Here is a 19,237-nt window from a genome sequence, read left to right as displayed (position 1 = left end):
CATGTGTTCAATCTTAGAATATGTTCCATGTGTAGATGAGAAGAATATATATTCTGTGGTTGTTAGGTGGAGCGTTCTGTAGGTGTTTATTAGGTCCAATTGGTCAAGTGATTTTAAGTCCAGAGTTTCTTTGTTAGTTTCCTGACTTGAAGGTCTGTCTAATGCTGTCAGTGGGGTGTTAAAGTCTCCCACTATTATTGTGTCTAAATCTGTTCATAGGCCAACAAGAACATGTTTTATGAATCTAGGTGCTTCAATATTTGGTGTATAAATATTTAAGATAGTTAAATCTCCTTGTTGGATTTACTCTTTATTATTATATAATACCTTTCTTTGTCCTTCTTAATTTTTATTGGTTTAAAGTCTATTTTATCTGATATAAAACAGCAACTCCTGCTCTTTTTTGTTTGCATGGTATAACTTTCTTCATCCCTTTACTTTGAGCTTGTGGGTGTTCTTACATTAAGATGGGTCTCTTGAAGACAGAAAATGGTTGAGTCTTATCTTTTTACCCAGATTGCTACTCTGTGCATTTAAAATATGTCATTTAGCCCATTTACATTTAGGGTTAGTATTGATATGTGAGATTTTGATCCTGTCATCATTTTATTAGCTGGTCGTTATGTAGACTAGATTGCGTAATTGCTTTACAGTGCCAGTGAGCTATGTTCCTTTTTTTTATTTTATTATTATTATACTTTAAGTTTTAGGGTACATGTGCACAACGTGCAGGTTTGTTACATATGTATACATGTGCCATGTTGGTGTGCTGCACCCATTAACTCGTCATTTAGAATTAGGTATATCTCCTGATGCTATCCCTCCCCCCACCCACCCCACAACCGTCCCCGGTGTGTGATGTTCCCCTTCCTGTGTCCATGTGTTCTCATGGTTCAATTCCCACCTATGAGTGAGAACATGAGGTGTTTGGTTTTTTGTCCTTGTGATAGTTTGCTGAGAATGATGGTTTCCAGCTTCATCCATGTCCCTACAAAGGACATGAACTCATCATTTTTTATGGCTGCATCATATTCCATGGTGTATATGTGCCACATTTTCTTAATCCAGTCTATCATTGTTGGACATTTGGGTTGGTTCCAAGTCTTTGTTATTGTGAATAGTGCCACAATAAACATACGTGTGCATGTGTCTTTATAGCAGCATGATTTATAATCCTCTGGGTATATACCCAGTAATGGGATGGCTGGGTCAAATGCTATTTCTAGTTGTAGATCCCTGAGGAATTGCCACACCAACTTCCACAATGGTTGAACTAGTTTACAGTCCCACCAACAGTGTAAAAGTGTTCCTATTTCTCCACATCCTCTCCAGCACCTGTTGTTTCCTGAGTTTTTAATGATCACCATTCTAACTGGTGTGAGATGCTATCTCACTGTGGTTTTGATTTCCATTTCTCTGATGGCCAGTGATGATGAGCATTTTCTCATGTGTTTTTTTGGCTGCATAAATGTCTTCTTTTGAGAAGTGTCTGTTCATATCCTTTGCCCACTTTTTGATGGGGTTGTTTTTTTCTGGTAAATTTGTTTGAGTTCATTGTAGATTCTGGATATCAGCCCTTTGTCAGATGAGTAGGTTGCGAAAATTTTCTCCCATTTTGTAGGTTGCCTGTTCACTCTGCTGGTAGTTTCTTTTGCTGTGCAGAAGCTCTTTAGTTTAATTAGATCCCATTTGTCAATTTTGGCTTTTGTTGCCATTGCTTTTGGTGTTTTAGACGTTAAGTCCTTGCCGATGTCTATGTCCTGAATGGTATTGCCTAGGTTTTCTTCTAGGGTTTCTTCTGTGGTTTTAGGTCTAACATGTAAGTCTTTAATCCATCTTGAATTAATTTTTGTATAAGGTGTAAGGAAGGGATCCAGTTTCAGCTTTCTACACATGGCTAGCCAGTTTTCCCAGCACCATTTATTAAATAGGGAATCCTTTCCCCATTGCTTGTTTTCGTCAGGTTTGTCAAAGATCAGATAGTTGTAGATATGTGGCGTTATTTCTGAGGGCTCTGTTCTGTTCCATTGGTCTATATCTCTGTTTTGGTACCAGTACCATGCTGTTTTGGTTACTGTAGCCTTGTAGTATAGTTTGAAGTCAGGTAGCGTGATGCCTCCAGCTTTGTTCTTTTGGCTTAGGATTGACTTGGCGATGCGGGCTCTTTTTTGGTTCTGTATGAACTTTAAAGTAGTTTTTTCCAATTCTGTGAAGAAAGTCATTGGTAGCTTGATGGGGATGGCATTGAATCTATAAATTACCTTGGGCAGTATGGCCATTTTCACAATATTGATTCTTCCTACCCATGAGTATGGAATGTTCTTCCATTTGTTTGTATCCTCTTTTATTTCATTGAGCAGTGGTTTGTAGTTCTCCTTGAAGAGGTCCTTCACATCCCTCCTAAGTTGGATTCCTAGATATTTTATTCTCTTTGAAGCAATTGTGAATGGGAGTTCTCTCATGATTTGGCTCTGTTTGTCTGTTATTGGTGTACGAGAATGTTTGTGATTTTTGCACATTGATTTTGTATCCTGAGACTTTGCTGTAGTTGCTTATCAGCTTAAGGAGATTTTGGGCTGAGACAATGGGGTTTTCTAGATATACAATCATGTCATCTGCAAACAGGGACAATTTGACTTCCTCTTTTCCTAATTGAATGCCCTTTATTTCCTTCTCCTGCCTGATTGCCCTGGCCAGAACTTCCAACACTATGTTGAATAGGAGTGGTGAGAGAGGGCATCCCTGTCTTGTGCCAGTTTTCAAAGGGAATGCTTCCAGTTTTTGTCCATTCAGTATGATATTGGCTGTGGGTTTGTCATAGATAGCTGTTATTATTTTGAGATACATCCCATCAATACCTAATTTATTGAGAGTTTTTAGCATGAAGGGTTGTTGAATTTTGTCAAAGGCCTTTTCTGCATCTATTGAGATAATCATGTGGTTTTTGTCTTTGGTTCTGTTTATATGCTGGATTATGTTTATTGATTTTCATATGTTGAACCAGCCTTGCATCCCAGGGATGAAACCCACTTGATCATGGTGGATAAGTTTTTTGATGTGTTGCTGGATTCGGTTTGCCAGTATTTTATTGAGGATTTTTGCATCAATGTTCACCAAGGATATTGGTCTAAAATTCTCTTTTTTTGTTGTGTCTCTGTGAGGCTTTGGTATCAGGATGATGCTGGCCTTATAAAATGAGTTAGGGAGGATTACCTTTTTTTCTATTGATTGGAATAATTTCAGAAGGAATGGTACCAGCTCCTCCTTGCACCTTGGGTAGAATTTGGCTGTGAATCCATCTGGTCTTGGACTTTGTTTGGTTGGTAAGCTATTAATTATTGCCTCAATTTCAGATCCTGTTATTGGTCTATTCAGAGATTCAACTTCTTCCTGGTTTAGTCTTGGGAGGGTGTATGTGTTGAGGAATTTATCCATTTCTTCTAGATTTTCTAGTTTATTTGCGTAGAGGTGTTTATAGTATTCTCTGATGGTAGTTTGTATTTCTGTGGGATCGATGGTGATATCCCGTTTGTCATTTTTTATTGCATCTATTTGATTCTTCTTTCTTTTCTTATTAGTCTTGCTAGCGGTCTATCAATTTTGTTGATCTTTTCAAAAAACCAGCTCCTGGATTCACTGATTTTTTGAAGGGTTTTTTGTGTCTCTATTTCCTTCAGTTCTGCTCTGATCTTAGTTATTTCTTGCCTTCTGATAGCTTTTGAATGTGTTTGCTCTTGCTTCTCTAGTTCTTTTAATTGTGATGTTAGGGTGTCAATTTCAGATCTTTCCTGCTTTCTCTTGTGGGCATTTAGTGCTATAAATTTCCCTCTACACACTGCTTTGAATGTGTCCCAGAGATTCTGGTATGTTGTGTCTTTGTTCTTGTTGGTTTCAAAGAACATCTTTATTTCTGCCTTCATTTCGTTATGTACCCAGTAGTCATTCAGGAGCAGGTTGTTCAGTTTCCATGTAGTTGAGCAGTTTTGAGTGAGTTTCTTAATCCTGAGTTCTAGTTTGATTGCAGTGTGGTCTGAGAGACAGTTTGTTATAATTTCTGTTCTTTTACATTTGCTGAGGAGTGCTTTACTTCCAACTATGTGGTCAGTTTTGGAATAGGTGTGGTGTGGTGCTGAAAAGAATGTATGTTCTGTTGATTTGGGTGGAGAGTTCTGTAGACGTCTATTAGTTCCGCTTGGTGCAGAGCTGAGTTCAATTCCTGGATATCCTTGTTAACTTTCTGTCTTGTTGATCTGTCTGATGTTGACAGTGGGGTGTTAAATTCTCCCATTATTATTGTGTGGGAGTCTAACTCTCTTTGTAGGTCACTAAGGACTTGCTTTATGAATCTGGGTACTCCTGTATTGGGTGCATATATATTTAGGATAGTTAGTTCTTCTTGTTGAATTGATCCCTTTACCATTATGTAATGGCCTTCTTGTGGTAGCAGGTGCTGATCTTTTAATTCCATGTTCAGCACTCCCTTAAGGACCTCTTGTAATGCTGGTGGTCTATTTGAAACAAATTCCCTCAGTGTTTGCTTATCTGAGAATGATTTTATTTCTCCTTCACTTATAAAGTTTATTTTAGTGGGATATAAAATTATTGGTTGGAATTTCTTTTCTTTAAAGATGCTAGAAATAGGCCCCTAATCTCTGGCTTGTAAGGTTTCTGCTGAAAGGTCTGCTGCCAGCCTAATGGGGTTCCCTCTGTATGACACTTGACCCTTCTCTCTAGCAAGCTGCCTTTAAAATTTTTTCTTTTATATTGATCTTGGTGAATCTGATGAGTATGTTCTTTGGGGATGGTCATTTCATATAGCATATAGCTGGAGTTCTCCATATTTTTTGAATGTGCATGTTAACCTCTTTCGTGAGATTAGGGAAATTTTCATGAACTATATCATCAAATGTATTTTCTAAGTTGTCTATTATCTCTCCCCTCTCAGGAATGCCAATGAGTTGCAGATTTGTTCTGTTTATATAATCTCATATTTCTTGGCGTTTTTGTTTAATTTTTTCAAGTACTTTTTTCTTTATTCTCGTTTGAGTTGATTCAAAGAACCCGTTTTTGAGTTTCGAGAGTCTTTCCTCAGCCTGGGCTATTCTGCTGCTAATACTTCTGATTGTATTATGAAATTCTTACAGTGAATTTTTTCAAGTCTAGAAGTTAAATTTGAATCTTTCTTAAAATGGCTATTTCATCTTTGAACTCTTGAATCATTTTATGGATTTCTTGGATTGAGTTTCAACTTTCTATTGAATCTTGATGAGTTTCTTTGACATCCATATTCTGAATTCTATGTCTATCATTTCAGTCATTTTATACTGATTAAGAAACATGGCTGAGAAGCTAGTGGACTCATTTGGAGGTAAGAGGACACTCTAGTTTTTAAATTGCCAGAATTCTTGGGCTGATCCTTTCTTATTTGGGAGAGTTAGTGTTCCTTTAAATGTGGTGTGAGTTGAGTATAGTCACTTGGCTTTATTTCTGGATGTTTTCAAAGGGCAAGGCTCTGTACGGCATCTTTATTTGTGGCTTAATGCTTTCTTTCTTTCTTTCTTTTTTTTTTTTTTTTTGTTTCACAGGGTGCTGCTATATTAGCAAAATCTTTTCGGTGTGGCAGTTTGGGCTATGATCCAGTAGATGGCATATAAAAGTAATATGTGTTAGGCCCTTACTCAGCCACAGGGCTCCTCTGTATTTATTCAAGTTTGCAGCCATGCTCTGTAGTATGGTGGGGAGAGAGGTGACCTCCTCTCATTAGTCCTGCTCCTACACCTTTGGGGAGCCCCCTTTAATCACTGGTACTGTGTCTGCATTTCTTTTATTAGGTGATCCAAGCTGTGGGGCTCCCTGAACAGAGGCTCCGGCAAGGAGATAGGCCACATTCTTTCCAGGCTGGTCCTGTGGAGGGAGGCATGGCTTGCTCCTGTTCCAGCCCATGAAACCACACATGTCATCCCTCTTAGTGCTCTGAGAATGTGGGTTTGTTTCCCACTTGAGTGCTGGCCACATATCCTGGCTCAGCACTCTTGAGCTGCACACTGCAGCCTTGGGCACCAGGATCAGCTAGTGGCTCTATCCTTTGAACCCTTGGAGTTAGGTTTCAGGTGCGCTAGGGGATCTAAAGTGCTCCCAGGCCATCAGGAACATAATCAGGTGGAGCAAAGCATCCAGCTGTGCAGTGGAGGCTGCTGTGCACACGCTCCTGCAGAGAAGCCAGGCAGGGTGGGCAGGAGGGTCTGCAGAACAGATGTGCCCCAGTCCCGTGGGGAAGTTGGCCCTATTTTCTTCTGGCTAAGCAGTAGGCTGGGGCTAAAACTTCTTGGAGGGAGATAGGGAACCTTGGGGGATGGGTGCCTATAGCCAGAGATGGGTTCCGCCAGAGATGTGTTGTGCACTAAGGCCCCTGTTTCTGCACTGCCTCAGGTACCATCTATGTCTACTCTCTGGACAGATTCACCTGTCAGCTCAAATGTCCGTGGGGTATGTTGGGTCCCCTGTAGCCAGGAATCCAGAAGTCCACAGCAAGTGTGGGTAGTCCCACAGTTCCTTCACTCATCTATTCCCCGGGACCCATTCAGGGCTGGGAACTAGCCCCAGTGTTTGGGTACCCTGGACAGGGTTACCAGCCTCCTCCCTCCTCAGCCTTAGCATCTGCGTTGCCATCTGCTTTTGGCATTTTCTCTCCAAAGATCTGTCCAAATGTTGGTTTACTTGAAACCCTGATCTCTCTCAGGCATTTCTTGGCTATGTCACTGGCCCTTTTGTTCACCTTTTGTTCTACTATTGTCTTGAAACTCTTAATAAATTTTGAACACAGGATCCTGTATTTTTATTTTGCACCCTGCCCCTCTCCTTGAAACTCTTAATAAATTTTGAACACAGGATCCTGTATTTTTATTTTGCACCCTGCCCCTCTCCCACTCCTCTCCCCCTATCAAATTACTCTTAACTGCTTGTTACTTCAAGAAATTCTCTATGCATGTAAACATGTTTGTAGGTATGCGTTGGTTTTTACATCAACGGGATTATTCTGGATATAGTCTATAATTGCTTTGCCTCCTCAATTATGCATCTTGGAATTTTCCCATTACACAGCCTCTGCCTCCCTAGCATCTATTTTTTATTACCCCTAGAGAGCCTCCATGCTGCTGCGGCATGGCCTTTCTAATGCTGGTTGTGCCACTTCCCTGTTAAAAATGGATAATGCTTGCCTTTTGCATATAGAATAAATTAGCATCTTGATAAATACATCAGTCTATGTAGACCTATTGGCAGTGTGTTGGCAAATTTGAATTTCTGAGCATGCAAGTTCTGAAGAACACCTACAAACTAGGAGAGTCACAAAAGTTAGCTTTTGCTGTGCAGCGAGCTAACTGGTCTTTTAAAGTCTCATTTAAGCACGGACTTTTATTTTCAAACTTTGCAATACCTTCTTCTCATTAACAGGTATGAACAATGATCTTTTTTTTTTAACCACTACTTTGTAGAGTTATTAATAATCAGCCTAGAAATTAGTAAAGACAATGTTGTGGGCTGAAAGTTTATGTTTCCTCCAAATTCATATGTTGAAACACTAATCTCCAATGTGATGCTATTAGGAGGTAGAGGTCTTTGGGAGGTCATTATGTTTAGATAAGGTCATAATGATAGAGGCTTCATGATGGGATTAGTTTCCTTATAAGAAGAGTCAGGGACTAAAACTCTTTCTCTCTCTTTGCTGTGTGATGACAAAGCAAGAAGGCAGTCAACAGAAGCCAGGAAGAGGGCTATCCCAAGAACCTGACCATACTGACATCTTGATCTAGGACTCCGTAGCCTCCAGAACTGTGAGAAATAAGTGTCTGGTGTTTAAGCCACCCAGTCTATTGTATGTTATTATAGCAGCTCGAGCTAAGACAAACAGGGAAGAGGGCCTTTAGCTTTTTACAAAGTTGATTAATCTACCACAGAGGGTTATTTTACAGATGAAGAAAATGAGCCTGAGAAACAAGACGTGTCGTGTCCAAAACCGTAGGATTTAGTGATGAACTTAAATGAACATCTACTGCTTTTCAGGTTAATAGACTGTGACAGTTTCTTGGAATTTTTCTGAACACTCTAAATTCTGAGGTCAGAATGGTATTCTGAGCTTAGAGAAGTCTGGCTGTGTGGCAACAGCTATTGTCATTGCTCCCAGTGCAACATTTATAGGATATGGAGGCTGGATTATCCAAGTTGATGGTTTAAAATGCCTGTGGAGGGCTGGGCATGGTGGCTCACACCTGTAATCCCAGCACTTAGGGAGGCCGAGGCGGGTGGATCACTTGAGGTCAGGAGTTCAAGACCAGCCCTGGCCAACATAGTGAAACCCCATCTCTACTATAAATACAACAAATTAGCCAGGCGTGGTGGCAGGCGCCTGTAATCCCACCTACTCGGGAGGCTGAGGCAGGAGACGCGCTTGAACCTAGGAGGTGGAGGTTGCATTTTGAGCTGAGATCACGCCATTGCACTCCAGCCTGGGTGACAGTGCGAGACAAAAAAAAAAAAAAAAAATGCCTGTGGAGTAGCCACACCCATACATGTATGATCATCAGTGAATTAATCTCTCTGAGCTTTACTTATCTTAAGCAGAAAAAAGATACGATAATATCTACCTTAGCTCTGATTAGGAATAAATGCATTTTTAATTTATTCATTTACTTGACAAATATTTATTAAGTTATATATTTATTAAGTTATTCTGTGTCAAAAATTATGCTCAACAATGAGATTATGGCGGTGGATTAAACACATTCCCTGCCCTTTTGAAGCTTACAGTCTGGTGGGATTTAAAGTGTAACAAAGTTAGCAAGAAACACAGTTTCTTGCACAAAATCAATGCTCAATTAATAACACTGCAACATAAGTTTCTAAATGATTTTCTTCCCTTCTTTTTTTAAAAAAGGAACTAACACTACTGATTGATCTTTAGAGACATTCTCAATCATGAAAATTGGAACATTTATATTGAAATCACCATGAAGAAGATGTCCATCTTTCTGTCCTGCCCCTCACCTCCTTTATTCTTCTTTAACTATTTGCTAGTAAATTGGCATACCTTCTGCCCAGGCCTTTTTTTCTATGTGTTTTAATAGAGCTTTGTGAAAATCAGCTTTTGAAATCAGTCTTGCTCATGTGTGAGAGCTTACAAACTGTATAAGGAAATGTCCATCTAATAAAAAGCACTTTGAAAATTGGGTTAAGGATTACTTACTTGATGTTAACCAAGCATCTCAGTCTATGTGCCCATTTTGCATATGCGAGAGTTCTGCCAGACTCTACCTAGTCAGAGCATGCCTAGCAAGAAGACACTGCATGTCCCAGAAATCAGCTTAGAAGCCTCACTAAAGGAAAAATCAGCCTAGTGAGGTCCATGTGAGACCTACCCAGGAATATGAAAGAAGATCAGTAAGGTTAGTGCGTAAAAACAATCCCATGCACTTGGAAAGCTCTAGAAGTGAGTCTCACATGCAGGACCTTTTGATTTCCTGTGCTGAGCTGCAGATGTCTGTTTTCACAGCAGTGCCTGCCAGAGCTGCAGTTGACAAGGCCAGCTGCTCTCAACTGCCAACTGTCAGTTGACGTGGCAAGCTCCTACCAATTTGTGCTGAGAAAACAGCATGGAATCGGGTCAGCATAGGACAAGACTTTAATATCCTCCATCTGTCAAACAGAGTTAGTTGGAGAAAACCGAACATTTGGAGCGGGAATTGTTCAGGCTATTCTATGATAACATCTATACATGATTCAAAAAGCCATATTGCATTCAGTTAGTTTTCCTCTGCTGTGAGACAGCAGGAATTGGTCTAGTAGATACAACTATACGATTTTTAGTACTTCAGGTGGCATACATTAAAGGCTTCCCCCACTAGATCCAGAACCTACCTTCCTTCCTCCCAGGCACTGCTGGAGTTGAGGCTGAGTTAGGACACCATATTGGCAGTTGTGGGGCTGCCAGGTTATTTCTCTCCAGTCACACGTCCTGTTGTCCGAACAACTAAGGCAAGGCACAATCCACTGGCCTGGAATAGATGGCAAAACTTTCTTTGGTTCTGTTTCTGCTGGTGAAGTTTGTAAGTAACTTTAAAATTCAGCTACGGCACACCATTTCAGAAATTATAGTAAGGCCATCCTTATCCTTTAAATCTAGTGGAATAATGAAGGCATGGCTTCCTGCCAACCAAATAGAATAGCAACATTAAGTAATGTTCTGAAATAACACATTTCATGCTGAAATCAAGTATGAGCTCTGTTCCATGAAACCTTATACTTATTAAAAATCTAAGTATTACTCAATCATTATCTATTTTTAAACAGTGCATTGAACACTTCAGTAAGACCAAAGCATTAATAGACTGGGAGCCCCCCAAATTGGCAGTTAGCCTTAAATATTTATTAGCCTACCACATGCATAGGTTCTCCGTCCATAAGTATAGCAGATCTATTCCCTGCTCTCAAGGGATTTAAGATACAAGAGAACTACTTCAGTATGATGATAATTTATTATTTTGAAGATTAGTTATTTTTCTTTGATTTGATTGATGGCCTTTTTCGTGTGAATGTCTTCACCTCTTTCTAGCTGTTGCCTGAATTTCTTCATCTGTTAGATGAGGTGTGTACAGTTCTTCTCACATGATTGGTGTAACGATGTAATGGAATAATGTATTTAAGACACATTTGCAATATTGTATTCATCTTTTGTTACTAACAGAGTTCAGGTAGACAGTAGGTCCCAAGCTTTAGCAAATGTTTATAAAATAAATGAATATTCTCTATGCATTTAAGATCTTTCCTGTTTTATTGATAAAACAACATTCATGCAAAACACTTCAGCTTTTAGTGTGAGTGGATACATTAATAATGTGGTAGAAAAATATAATTTTTTTGTTTTTTTTCCTTGTTCATCTTTCCAGGAATTGAGTGTGAACATAGCACATCATATGAACAAATATGGAGTGGTTATTTCTCTCCTTGTTGGAGAACATATGCAATTATGTCTCTGATAATCACTCTCCTTACCCTAAATATCTTGCTTATGTTACTAGTATATGTTTACCCTTCAAAACTGAGGAGCTAAATATCACCCAGATAGTTCTTGAGTTAGAAAGGAAAAAACTTAAAAACTTCGTCCATTCTGGCTTTGATTAGTGGTACTGCTAATAATGGTATCTGGTGTTATATTAATTTTAGGGGAAAGGATTTCTGTTTTTAGGAGATGAATATAGTGCATTTTATATCCATGACTTCAGGGATGTTAGAATTGTGAATGTGTTTGTGTATGTGGAAATAGTTATTAATAATAAAATATGAAAGATGATATAGTTTATGGCTCTTACTGATTGACCACAGAAAGAGAAAGAAATGTAGGTATATTAAGAGAGAGAAACTGGAAGAGATAAAAGAAAATCGGAGGGAAAGGAGATGAGAAAAGTATGAACTCCAGGAAAAGAAAGAAAATATACAATAACTTTGAGGGGTACAATGTCAACTGGAAGAGAAATACCAAATTTTCAAAAGGAATGCAGACTCATTTGTTCTTCTTACCACAATTTTTTTCTTTTCTTTGATTTTTACATGTAATGAGAATTCCAGAAAACTGGTTTATTAAATGTCTATCTACTAAGTACTTTCTATGCAATTTCAGGAATGATAAATTAACCTTTATGTCTCCATATACATATGACTCTCCAGAAGGATTTAAGTTTAATACATTAAGTATATACTCTGTTGAAGTGTTAGGCATTATTGGTGTTAAAATATCATAATAATTTTTAAAAAATAGTTAACATTTTTCAGTACCTCCCAAATGCTAGGAATATTCTAAAAACTTTATCAACATATTTAAACATCAACAACCCTGTTATCATCTCCTTAACCAGGGCTCAGGAACTTGTCTGAGATCCTCTAGTTAGTAAGTAGTAGAACTAGGATTTGAGCAGCGCAGTCAGCTCCAGAGTCCATGCTCTTAACTATAATGCTAAACCTCAAAAATTTATACTCAGGTTAGAATATTATAATTTATACATAATATAGAATAACTATAGCATAAAAACAAGTAATGCATAATGGAGTAAAAATATCTGTGTGGTAAAGAGTTGGGGCTTTGGAGAGCATGCACACCTGGGCTCTATCTCCAACTGGCCCTGCAGACCTCAACACTGACTACATATTACAGTCACTTGGAAAGCTTTTAAAAATTCCCACACCCAGATTGTACCCCAGACATTGAATCAGAATCAGCGGGGATGGGGCTCAGAAATCAGTATTTTTTAATGCTTCTTTGGTGATTCCAATATGCTGCCAAGGATAAAACTCACTGTTTAAATTGGACAAATTACTTAATCTTTTCATGATTAAATTTACTTGTCCATAAAGCAAATATGTATAACACTTGCCATAGTGCCTGATTACCTAATAGTCAACATATATATTTTATGTATTTTCCCACCTCTACTCTCAGTGAGCCACAGTTGTTCCAAATAGAGAAAGAGTCATGGAGGTCAGAGTTTTCTGGAAGGGTCCATGAAGCAGATAATATGTGAACAGGCCTTTAGGGACAGATAAGATTTGAAGACCTGGAAGGAGTGGTACTTTAGGTACAGTGAAGAGATGGGCCTGACAGGAGTGAGCCTGAAGAACTGACTGCATATCTTGGAGAAAACGAGGGTCTGCTATGTGAAAGATGTTTCTAAAGTTTCTGGTTGTAGAGAATGGCCGTACTGCTAAAAGAAACAACACAGAAAATTTAGGAGAGATGCTGGTTTTTGAATGGCAAAATAAAGATTATCTTCCTCAAAAGTGCTTATTTTTCCATCCAATTCTGTTTTATAATTTCTTTTTCATTCAGAATATATCTTGCTTTCTAATTCTAATTCTGTTCTGGCAAGCATGGTTTGTCATTAATAACCAACCTCCTCCACATCTTTGATATAGACACAGCCTAAAGTTTAATCTTTGTTGATGTATTTCTCAAGCAAACCTCCTTAGATAAATGATAGTCTTTCCTTCACAGAGGTTCACATTGAGTGGCTGTGTAGCATCACGTTGGATGGAGTTAGAAGAGGCCTTAGAGTGTGTCCTTTCTCCCTCCCCTCCCCGTCACTTTTTTTTTTTTTTTTTTTTTTTTTTAACAGAAGAGGCAATCTGAGGCCCAAAGAGTTAAATAACAGAAGTGGGATCATGCTGTTAATGACAGGGCAGGCCCAGAACTGAGGCCTCTGAGTCTTCAATTTGCCTATCCTTTTATCATATTAGGCTAGGTCACCACAAAATAATCAGCGGAAAATGAAACACAGCCCCACATCCTCTTTGGTAGCACTTATAGGAAAACTCACAAACTGACTGTTATAATGAATTTATTTTAAAAAGCTGAATTTACTTAGCGAGCTCCTGTGTTGACAGACACTATGTTTAAGCAAAGATTGTTAATTTTCTCTCTAATAGGATAATGATATGTTGAGGGCATAAATGTGTTTCTGCTAATGAGATTCTATTTAATAATCTTTGAAGGGCTGTTTTCATCAGATCTCAGAATCTCAGAGCATATGCATCCTACCCTTACTCCAGACACTGTACCCCTCAACCTTGCTGACAGCTAATTTTGTACAAACTGAGGCCCACTTTGGCCACTTGCTGCCAAGGATGAAGAAACAAGTGGCTAATTGCGTGCACAAAGATTCAAATGTGGGTGCAATTAGTTTGTGGACATGAAATCGCATGCACATAAAAAGGAAGTCTGATTGGGTCTCTGAAAACTTGGCCCCAGTGGTTCATACTACTCTATATTTATACAGCCATAACTCTGCATTTTTGCGTTGGTTAACAATTCCTTTTATTTATTGTGAGTTAAATACTGCTTGAAATAGGCATCTGTATAACATCTGCAAAACTGGTGCTCTTGACATTTTAAATAATACCAGCTCTTTACTAAAATTGTCCAAAAAAGTACCATAAATTCTATGTTATATATTTGAACACTGAATGAATCAAAGCTGTGATTTCTGAAGTAAAGTGTGACATATGTTTTAGGAAACAACATTCTGAGGAATGAAATTGTCTTTTAGGAGAAGTCATTTGACTTATAATTATAGCTCTATATTTAATGCAAGTTAGATTTCAGCCATTTCAGTGAATCAGAATGAATGATACAACGGAGGAAAAAAGTTCAACTCTGATTTAGGGTTGAGGTGAGATAGGAAATCATGTAAATGTTGGCACTAATTCCTGACTCTGTAATGTTATATAATACAAAGCATTTTTTTAAGAAGACAAAAACATCTATATTTTCAATATTAGTGTTAAAGTATAAGTTGTCATAATTCTTTGCTAAAATAAGGTAGGATAAATTTTTTTAAATTGTTTACATATCATAAAATGCAATCTGAAATATTTTCCTTAAAGTTAATTCTCATTCAATGACCACTGTAGAAATTTTTATTTTTCCTAATTAGAATAATTATTTTTTCTTTCTTAAGCAACAGATTTAATTCTAGGTTGTATCTTACAGTTAAACTATTTCCTAAAAAATGGAAATCAATTTAAGAATTAAAAAAATACAGTCATTCAAAAGTTTAATGGCTGATGTTATTGAAAATGGTATCTTGAGATCAATACATAGGCAAAGTGAAAAAAAAAAGATCCAGTTTTGCCAAATAGCTGTAATGTGCTTTTAAAATAAGATTTTCAAACCAGTCTATCTTTGGCCATTAAAACTAAATCCAGAGCTCCTAAATCAACTTTCTCCCAATTTTGTCCACTATAACAACTTGTTTCAATAGGAGGGAATCCTGCTACTAAGGAAGGAAATCATCTCTAGCAGCAAGTGATACATTCTTGCAGACTGCTATCCTGACCTCACTTGTTAAGTTTTTGAGTCTTTGGGCCTTTTGGAGCTTGAGGATGGAGCAGTTGGTTGTCATGATTGTGCCCTGGCTGCTCATAGTCTTCTGTGGATGGGAGGGAGGTTGGATCTTGGTTTTAGTTCAGCAATCATTTTAAAATCTTATATTAGACATTGGAAGATGGATAAGGGACAATCTCTTCTCTAGAGAAGCCTATAATCTAGGTAAGCCATCAGTAAAAACATATTGCTCGTGCACCCTTGATGTATTAATGAGTACACTGTAATATATATATATATAATATATATTCCTATATTTATATATTTTATCAATTATAAAACATAAAAAAAAGATCAGGTAAAATATAAATGCATATATATTTTAATCTTTACTGGCTTCACCCTATGAATGGCCCTGTGCCACTTCCTCCTCTTCGTAAGGAACATCATTTCATTTTGGAGACTAAGTGAGAAACCTGTAAATACGTAACATAATATGGTAAAAGCTGTTGTAGAGATGTGCCCAGGATGCACTGGGAAGAAGCTAAGCTGGGAATCTGGTGGTGAAAAAAGGCTTCCCGGAGAGGACTTCCAGCATCAGAAGCTGGGCAAAGATGGGAAGAGGACTTGTAGGTACAGGGAACAGTGTGGACAAAAGCCTGAAGTTCTAAAGGGGCACTGTCAACATAAAGAGAGGCAAAGAGGCTGGGAGGAGGCTGGAAATATAGAAATGGGCCAGATTATGGAGGCTTCAAATTTTCAGGCTAAGGAGCGTGCACTTGATTTGTGAGTCAATTTGGGGCCTTCTCTAAGGAGGCCTAGCTCCTTAAGTACCAGAAGGCCACTGTTCTATGGCGGCCTCACCCACAATGTCCAGGCACAAAGCCCAACATAAGTTCGCGTACATTTAGTGAACAGAACAAGCTGCCACTTCTCGAAGAATCCCAGTAATGTACCTTGAACTTTTTGTTGAAGAACTTTTGTCTTTGTCCAGTAGGAGGAATACAACTGTTTTATGATTTCTCATAAATTGTCATCTGATAAAAAATATTTAACTGGACATATCAGTGTCTCCTTTGTATGGAAGAATATATATCTCATTTAGCAGAGAATCACAAATCACACCACCTGACACACCATAATGGGTAAATCCCTCTCTATTCCCTGACTGTAATTTATTATTTAGAACACATGTTCAAGAACGGTGACATGCCCACGTTTGTTAACTGTGCGTGCCAAATTGCAATTTGTCCTGCCCATTTGGGAAACTCATTTCCCATTCAAGCTGTGGTGTGAAGTTCATGGCAAGGGTAGAAAAGCTCCTGCGTGTTTTTTCAGACTTTTTAGAGGAAGGGAGACTTGGGGTCAGGAGGACAGAGCAGTAACCAGGAAACTTGGAGAAGATGCTCTCTGTTCCTCTAACGGCTTTGAAGGCATTTTTAGTCCCAACTTTGGCTTGACCCCAACAACAGCAATGAAAGAAGATTGCTGGGGAAGGAGAGAAATAGGGAATGTTGAGAGTGGCACCAAAGATATATCTCATTCCAGTTCTGCCCAGTGCTTAGGCAGGATTTAACACAGTAATTAAATTTGATGTCACAATTTTCTTGCCTCTATAAATGACCGATATATGAGGGATACTAGTGATCATGCCCCCTAACTTTTTATTAGTGAAAAGAAATAATTTAAAACTGAACTTGCATACTTTGCAGTTCTTTGGTTCACACCAGATATTTATTTTCTAACTACTATGTACAAATTATGGTGCCAAATGAATTAGTATAATGCAAACTAGTCAGGCTCTCTGCCCTCATGAAGCTGACATCCTGGGAAAACTGACATTAAACGATTAATTCAATACTTGGTCATTTAAATAACTGTGGTAACTGCTATGGAAGAAAATTACTGAGTGCTATGAACTATATAATAAAGAAACAAATCAGAGGCTCAAGGAAGGCTCTTTGGCAAGTGTAACATGGGTAACATATCTGCAGATGAATATGGATTAACTGGGAAAAAAGGGGAGAAGAAAATAATTGATTAATCAAAGTATTTCAAATATTAAAACAATGCACTTACATTAATTATATGCGTTATAGTTCATAGTCAATAAAAAGTAATGCCCTTGTTTTTTTATAAAAGGATAGTTTAAATAAGCATACACTTATCTATACCAAATTATTCTTTTTTTAGAGAAGTGATATCCAATGTGATAGTCACCTTTCATGTCCCCAGATGGACATCTTTTTAGTTCAGACTGTAAAATGGCTTCAATGTAGTCAGAAGAAATAGGCTGTAACCCACAGGTTTCCTCTGGATGAATCAGCAAACCACAATCCTGCATTAAAATAATAGATATTAGTTGTTGTATTAATTAACTTGACCCATACTAATAAAATCTAAAAAATAAGACTTTATGTGGCAAATAACCTTTATGGATAAAAGGGAGCAAATATTCCTTATCTTTCCCCTGCTAGCTTATCAACAGTTGTTTGTGCTAGAAGTAGATAACAATCTTTATTTTGACATTGATATTCATGTCATTGTTCTGCCAATTAAAAAATGAATGCAAGTTTTACTTTAAAAATATATCTGTGTCAACTCATTAAAAACAAAACAAACTATAATAGAGGACAATACAGCAAGTGGAAAAGATGGTTAATGTGAGAAGGGAAATGGGAACTATTTGGAGAGAATTTAATTTAACAGATGAATTTCATTTTAACAAACTTTTATTAAGAATTCATGATACACCAGAGTGGAATCAGATGCATGTATTTTATTCAAAGCACATTCTTATATTTACAACAGTGGGTAACATTTCACTGCACTGAATATCATTATAGAGGCATGTGCTATACTAAGCAATGTTTTCAATAGTCTGACAGATGTAGAACAGAACGATAGTGTATTGCGTCTATGAAACTTCTCTCCTTCTCCTTCCTCTGCCCCATCCACTGAGCTGCACCCGCAGGCTGGACCACTCTCATTTTCTCTTAGCTTATTCTGCAAAGCTGTTGGCCCTGTACCTGTCCTATGTCCTTCTATCCTACTTCATGTGGTTCCACTGCCACTCTTCTCACTGGGTTCTCTCAGTCTATCACAATTTAGGGCGTGTTAAAAGCCTATCATCTAGATTGGGATTGCTTTCCCCCTAATTTTGCATGGAGACATCTTATATTTTAGGTCTCAGCAAGGTCTTCCTGAAACTCTAGCACAATTACGTCCCCCTACTTTTGTTCATGTCAGCACCCCCTTTGTTTCCTTTATGCTATTCACCGTTTGATAACTGTTTGTTAGTTTGTTTATTATTTGTCTGGGTCTTTTCTACTATACTGAATGTGCCATGGGAACAAATAATTATTCCACTCACATATGGAACCAGTACTTATCATACAACAAACAGTAAACATTTATTGAATGCATAAAAAGTTAGACTTTATTGTGTCCCTCATTATATGAGAAATTCTCAACAATGGAGAGAAACAGTGGATTTGACCTCTTCTTTGCTGTGTAACTCTGGTTCTAATCAGCAATTTATGGTTACATTCTCTCATATTCTCAACTATCCTAACCTCAGATTCCCAGATCTCATACAAAAAGGTCCAGGATATTAAGGAACAAGAGGAATGGTGGGGGTGAGTGAACTTAAAATCTTGATTCAGTGTACATATTTTCATTTCTTAATTTATGACTAAGCATGGAGTTTAAGATACTGACTAAAATTAGAAAAATGATTTGTATTAAAATGCTTATTATAATAAAGCAATAAAAAACCACAAAGTTTATTATAATGTGGGGAGACGTAGTCTAAATAAACATCTATACATGATACTTGTTAGTATACCCGTGTATGTGTGTGATATCTATCCAACCATTTATTTTTAGTGGAGACTGGATCTTTTATAAGCCCAGAAAAAAGTGTCATGATTCATTTTGCAAAAATATTTTTATATCAAATGTTAGAGGGAGCAATGAGAAGCAGTTACCATTATACATTGCTGATGGGAGTGCAAGTTAGTTCAGTTGCTTTGGAGAGCAGTTTATACCAAAATAAAAAGTGCAGAGGCTCTGCAACCCTGGAGCCGTCTGGGTCTACTCTAGAAAAACATAAGGGGTATGTATAAGGATAAATCTAAATGGACTAAGTAACATGGAGATATTTTCAAGACATATGGGTAAGAAAATATCCAAAAGTTATAGAACAATTCATGCTATCTGAAATACACACATGTACGTGTGTGTTCACTCAATCAACAATGTACTAAATATTGATTTTGTGGGAACAGGTATGTCTCTGTTAAGAGAATAAAAGGAAATCTGGATGATGGTAGTTACCTGTAGAATGTGTTCCCGGACTGGCAGTGGATG

The 19,237-nt window shown here is 37.8% G+C and overlaps 1 protein-coding gene across 2 annotated transcripts in view; it reads right to left on the bottom strand.

The window, feature by feature from the left end:
* Positions 1-19,237, bottom strand: part of CPED1 (cadherin like and PC-esterase domain containing 1) — a 312,286-nt gene that overhangs the window by 45,760 nt on the left and 247,289 nt on the right. For both annotated transcript variants that reach the window (XM_063708746.1, XM_063708747.1), the window contains 2 exons: positions 17,087-17,204; positions 9,913-10,049 (listed from right to left, as the gene is read on the bottom strand). In XM_063708746.1, coding sequence (XP_063564816.1) covers positions 9,913-10,049; positions 17,087-17,204 — 255 coding nt within the window. The remainder of the gene's footprint in view (positions 1-9,912; positions 10,050-17,086; positions 17,205-19,237) is intronic.

This window comes from Gorilla gorilla, chromosome 6 (genome assembly GCF_029281585.2).
Source record: "Gorilla gorilla gorilla isolate KB3781 chromosome 6, NHGRI_mGorGor1-v2.1_pri, whole genome shotgun sequence".
Taxonomy (NCBI): domain Eukaryota; kingdom Metazoa; phylum Chordata; class Mammalia; order Primates; family Hominidae; genus Gorilla; species Gorilla gorilla.
Note: the sequence above shows the minus strand (reverse complement) of the source record. Positions and strands in the feature narration are given on the sequence as shown.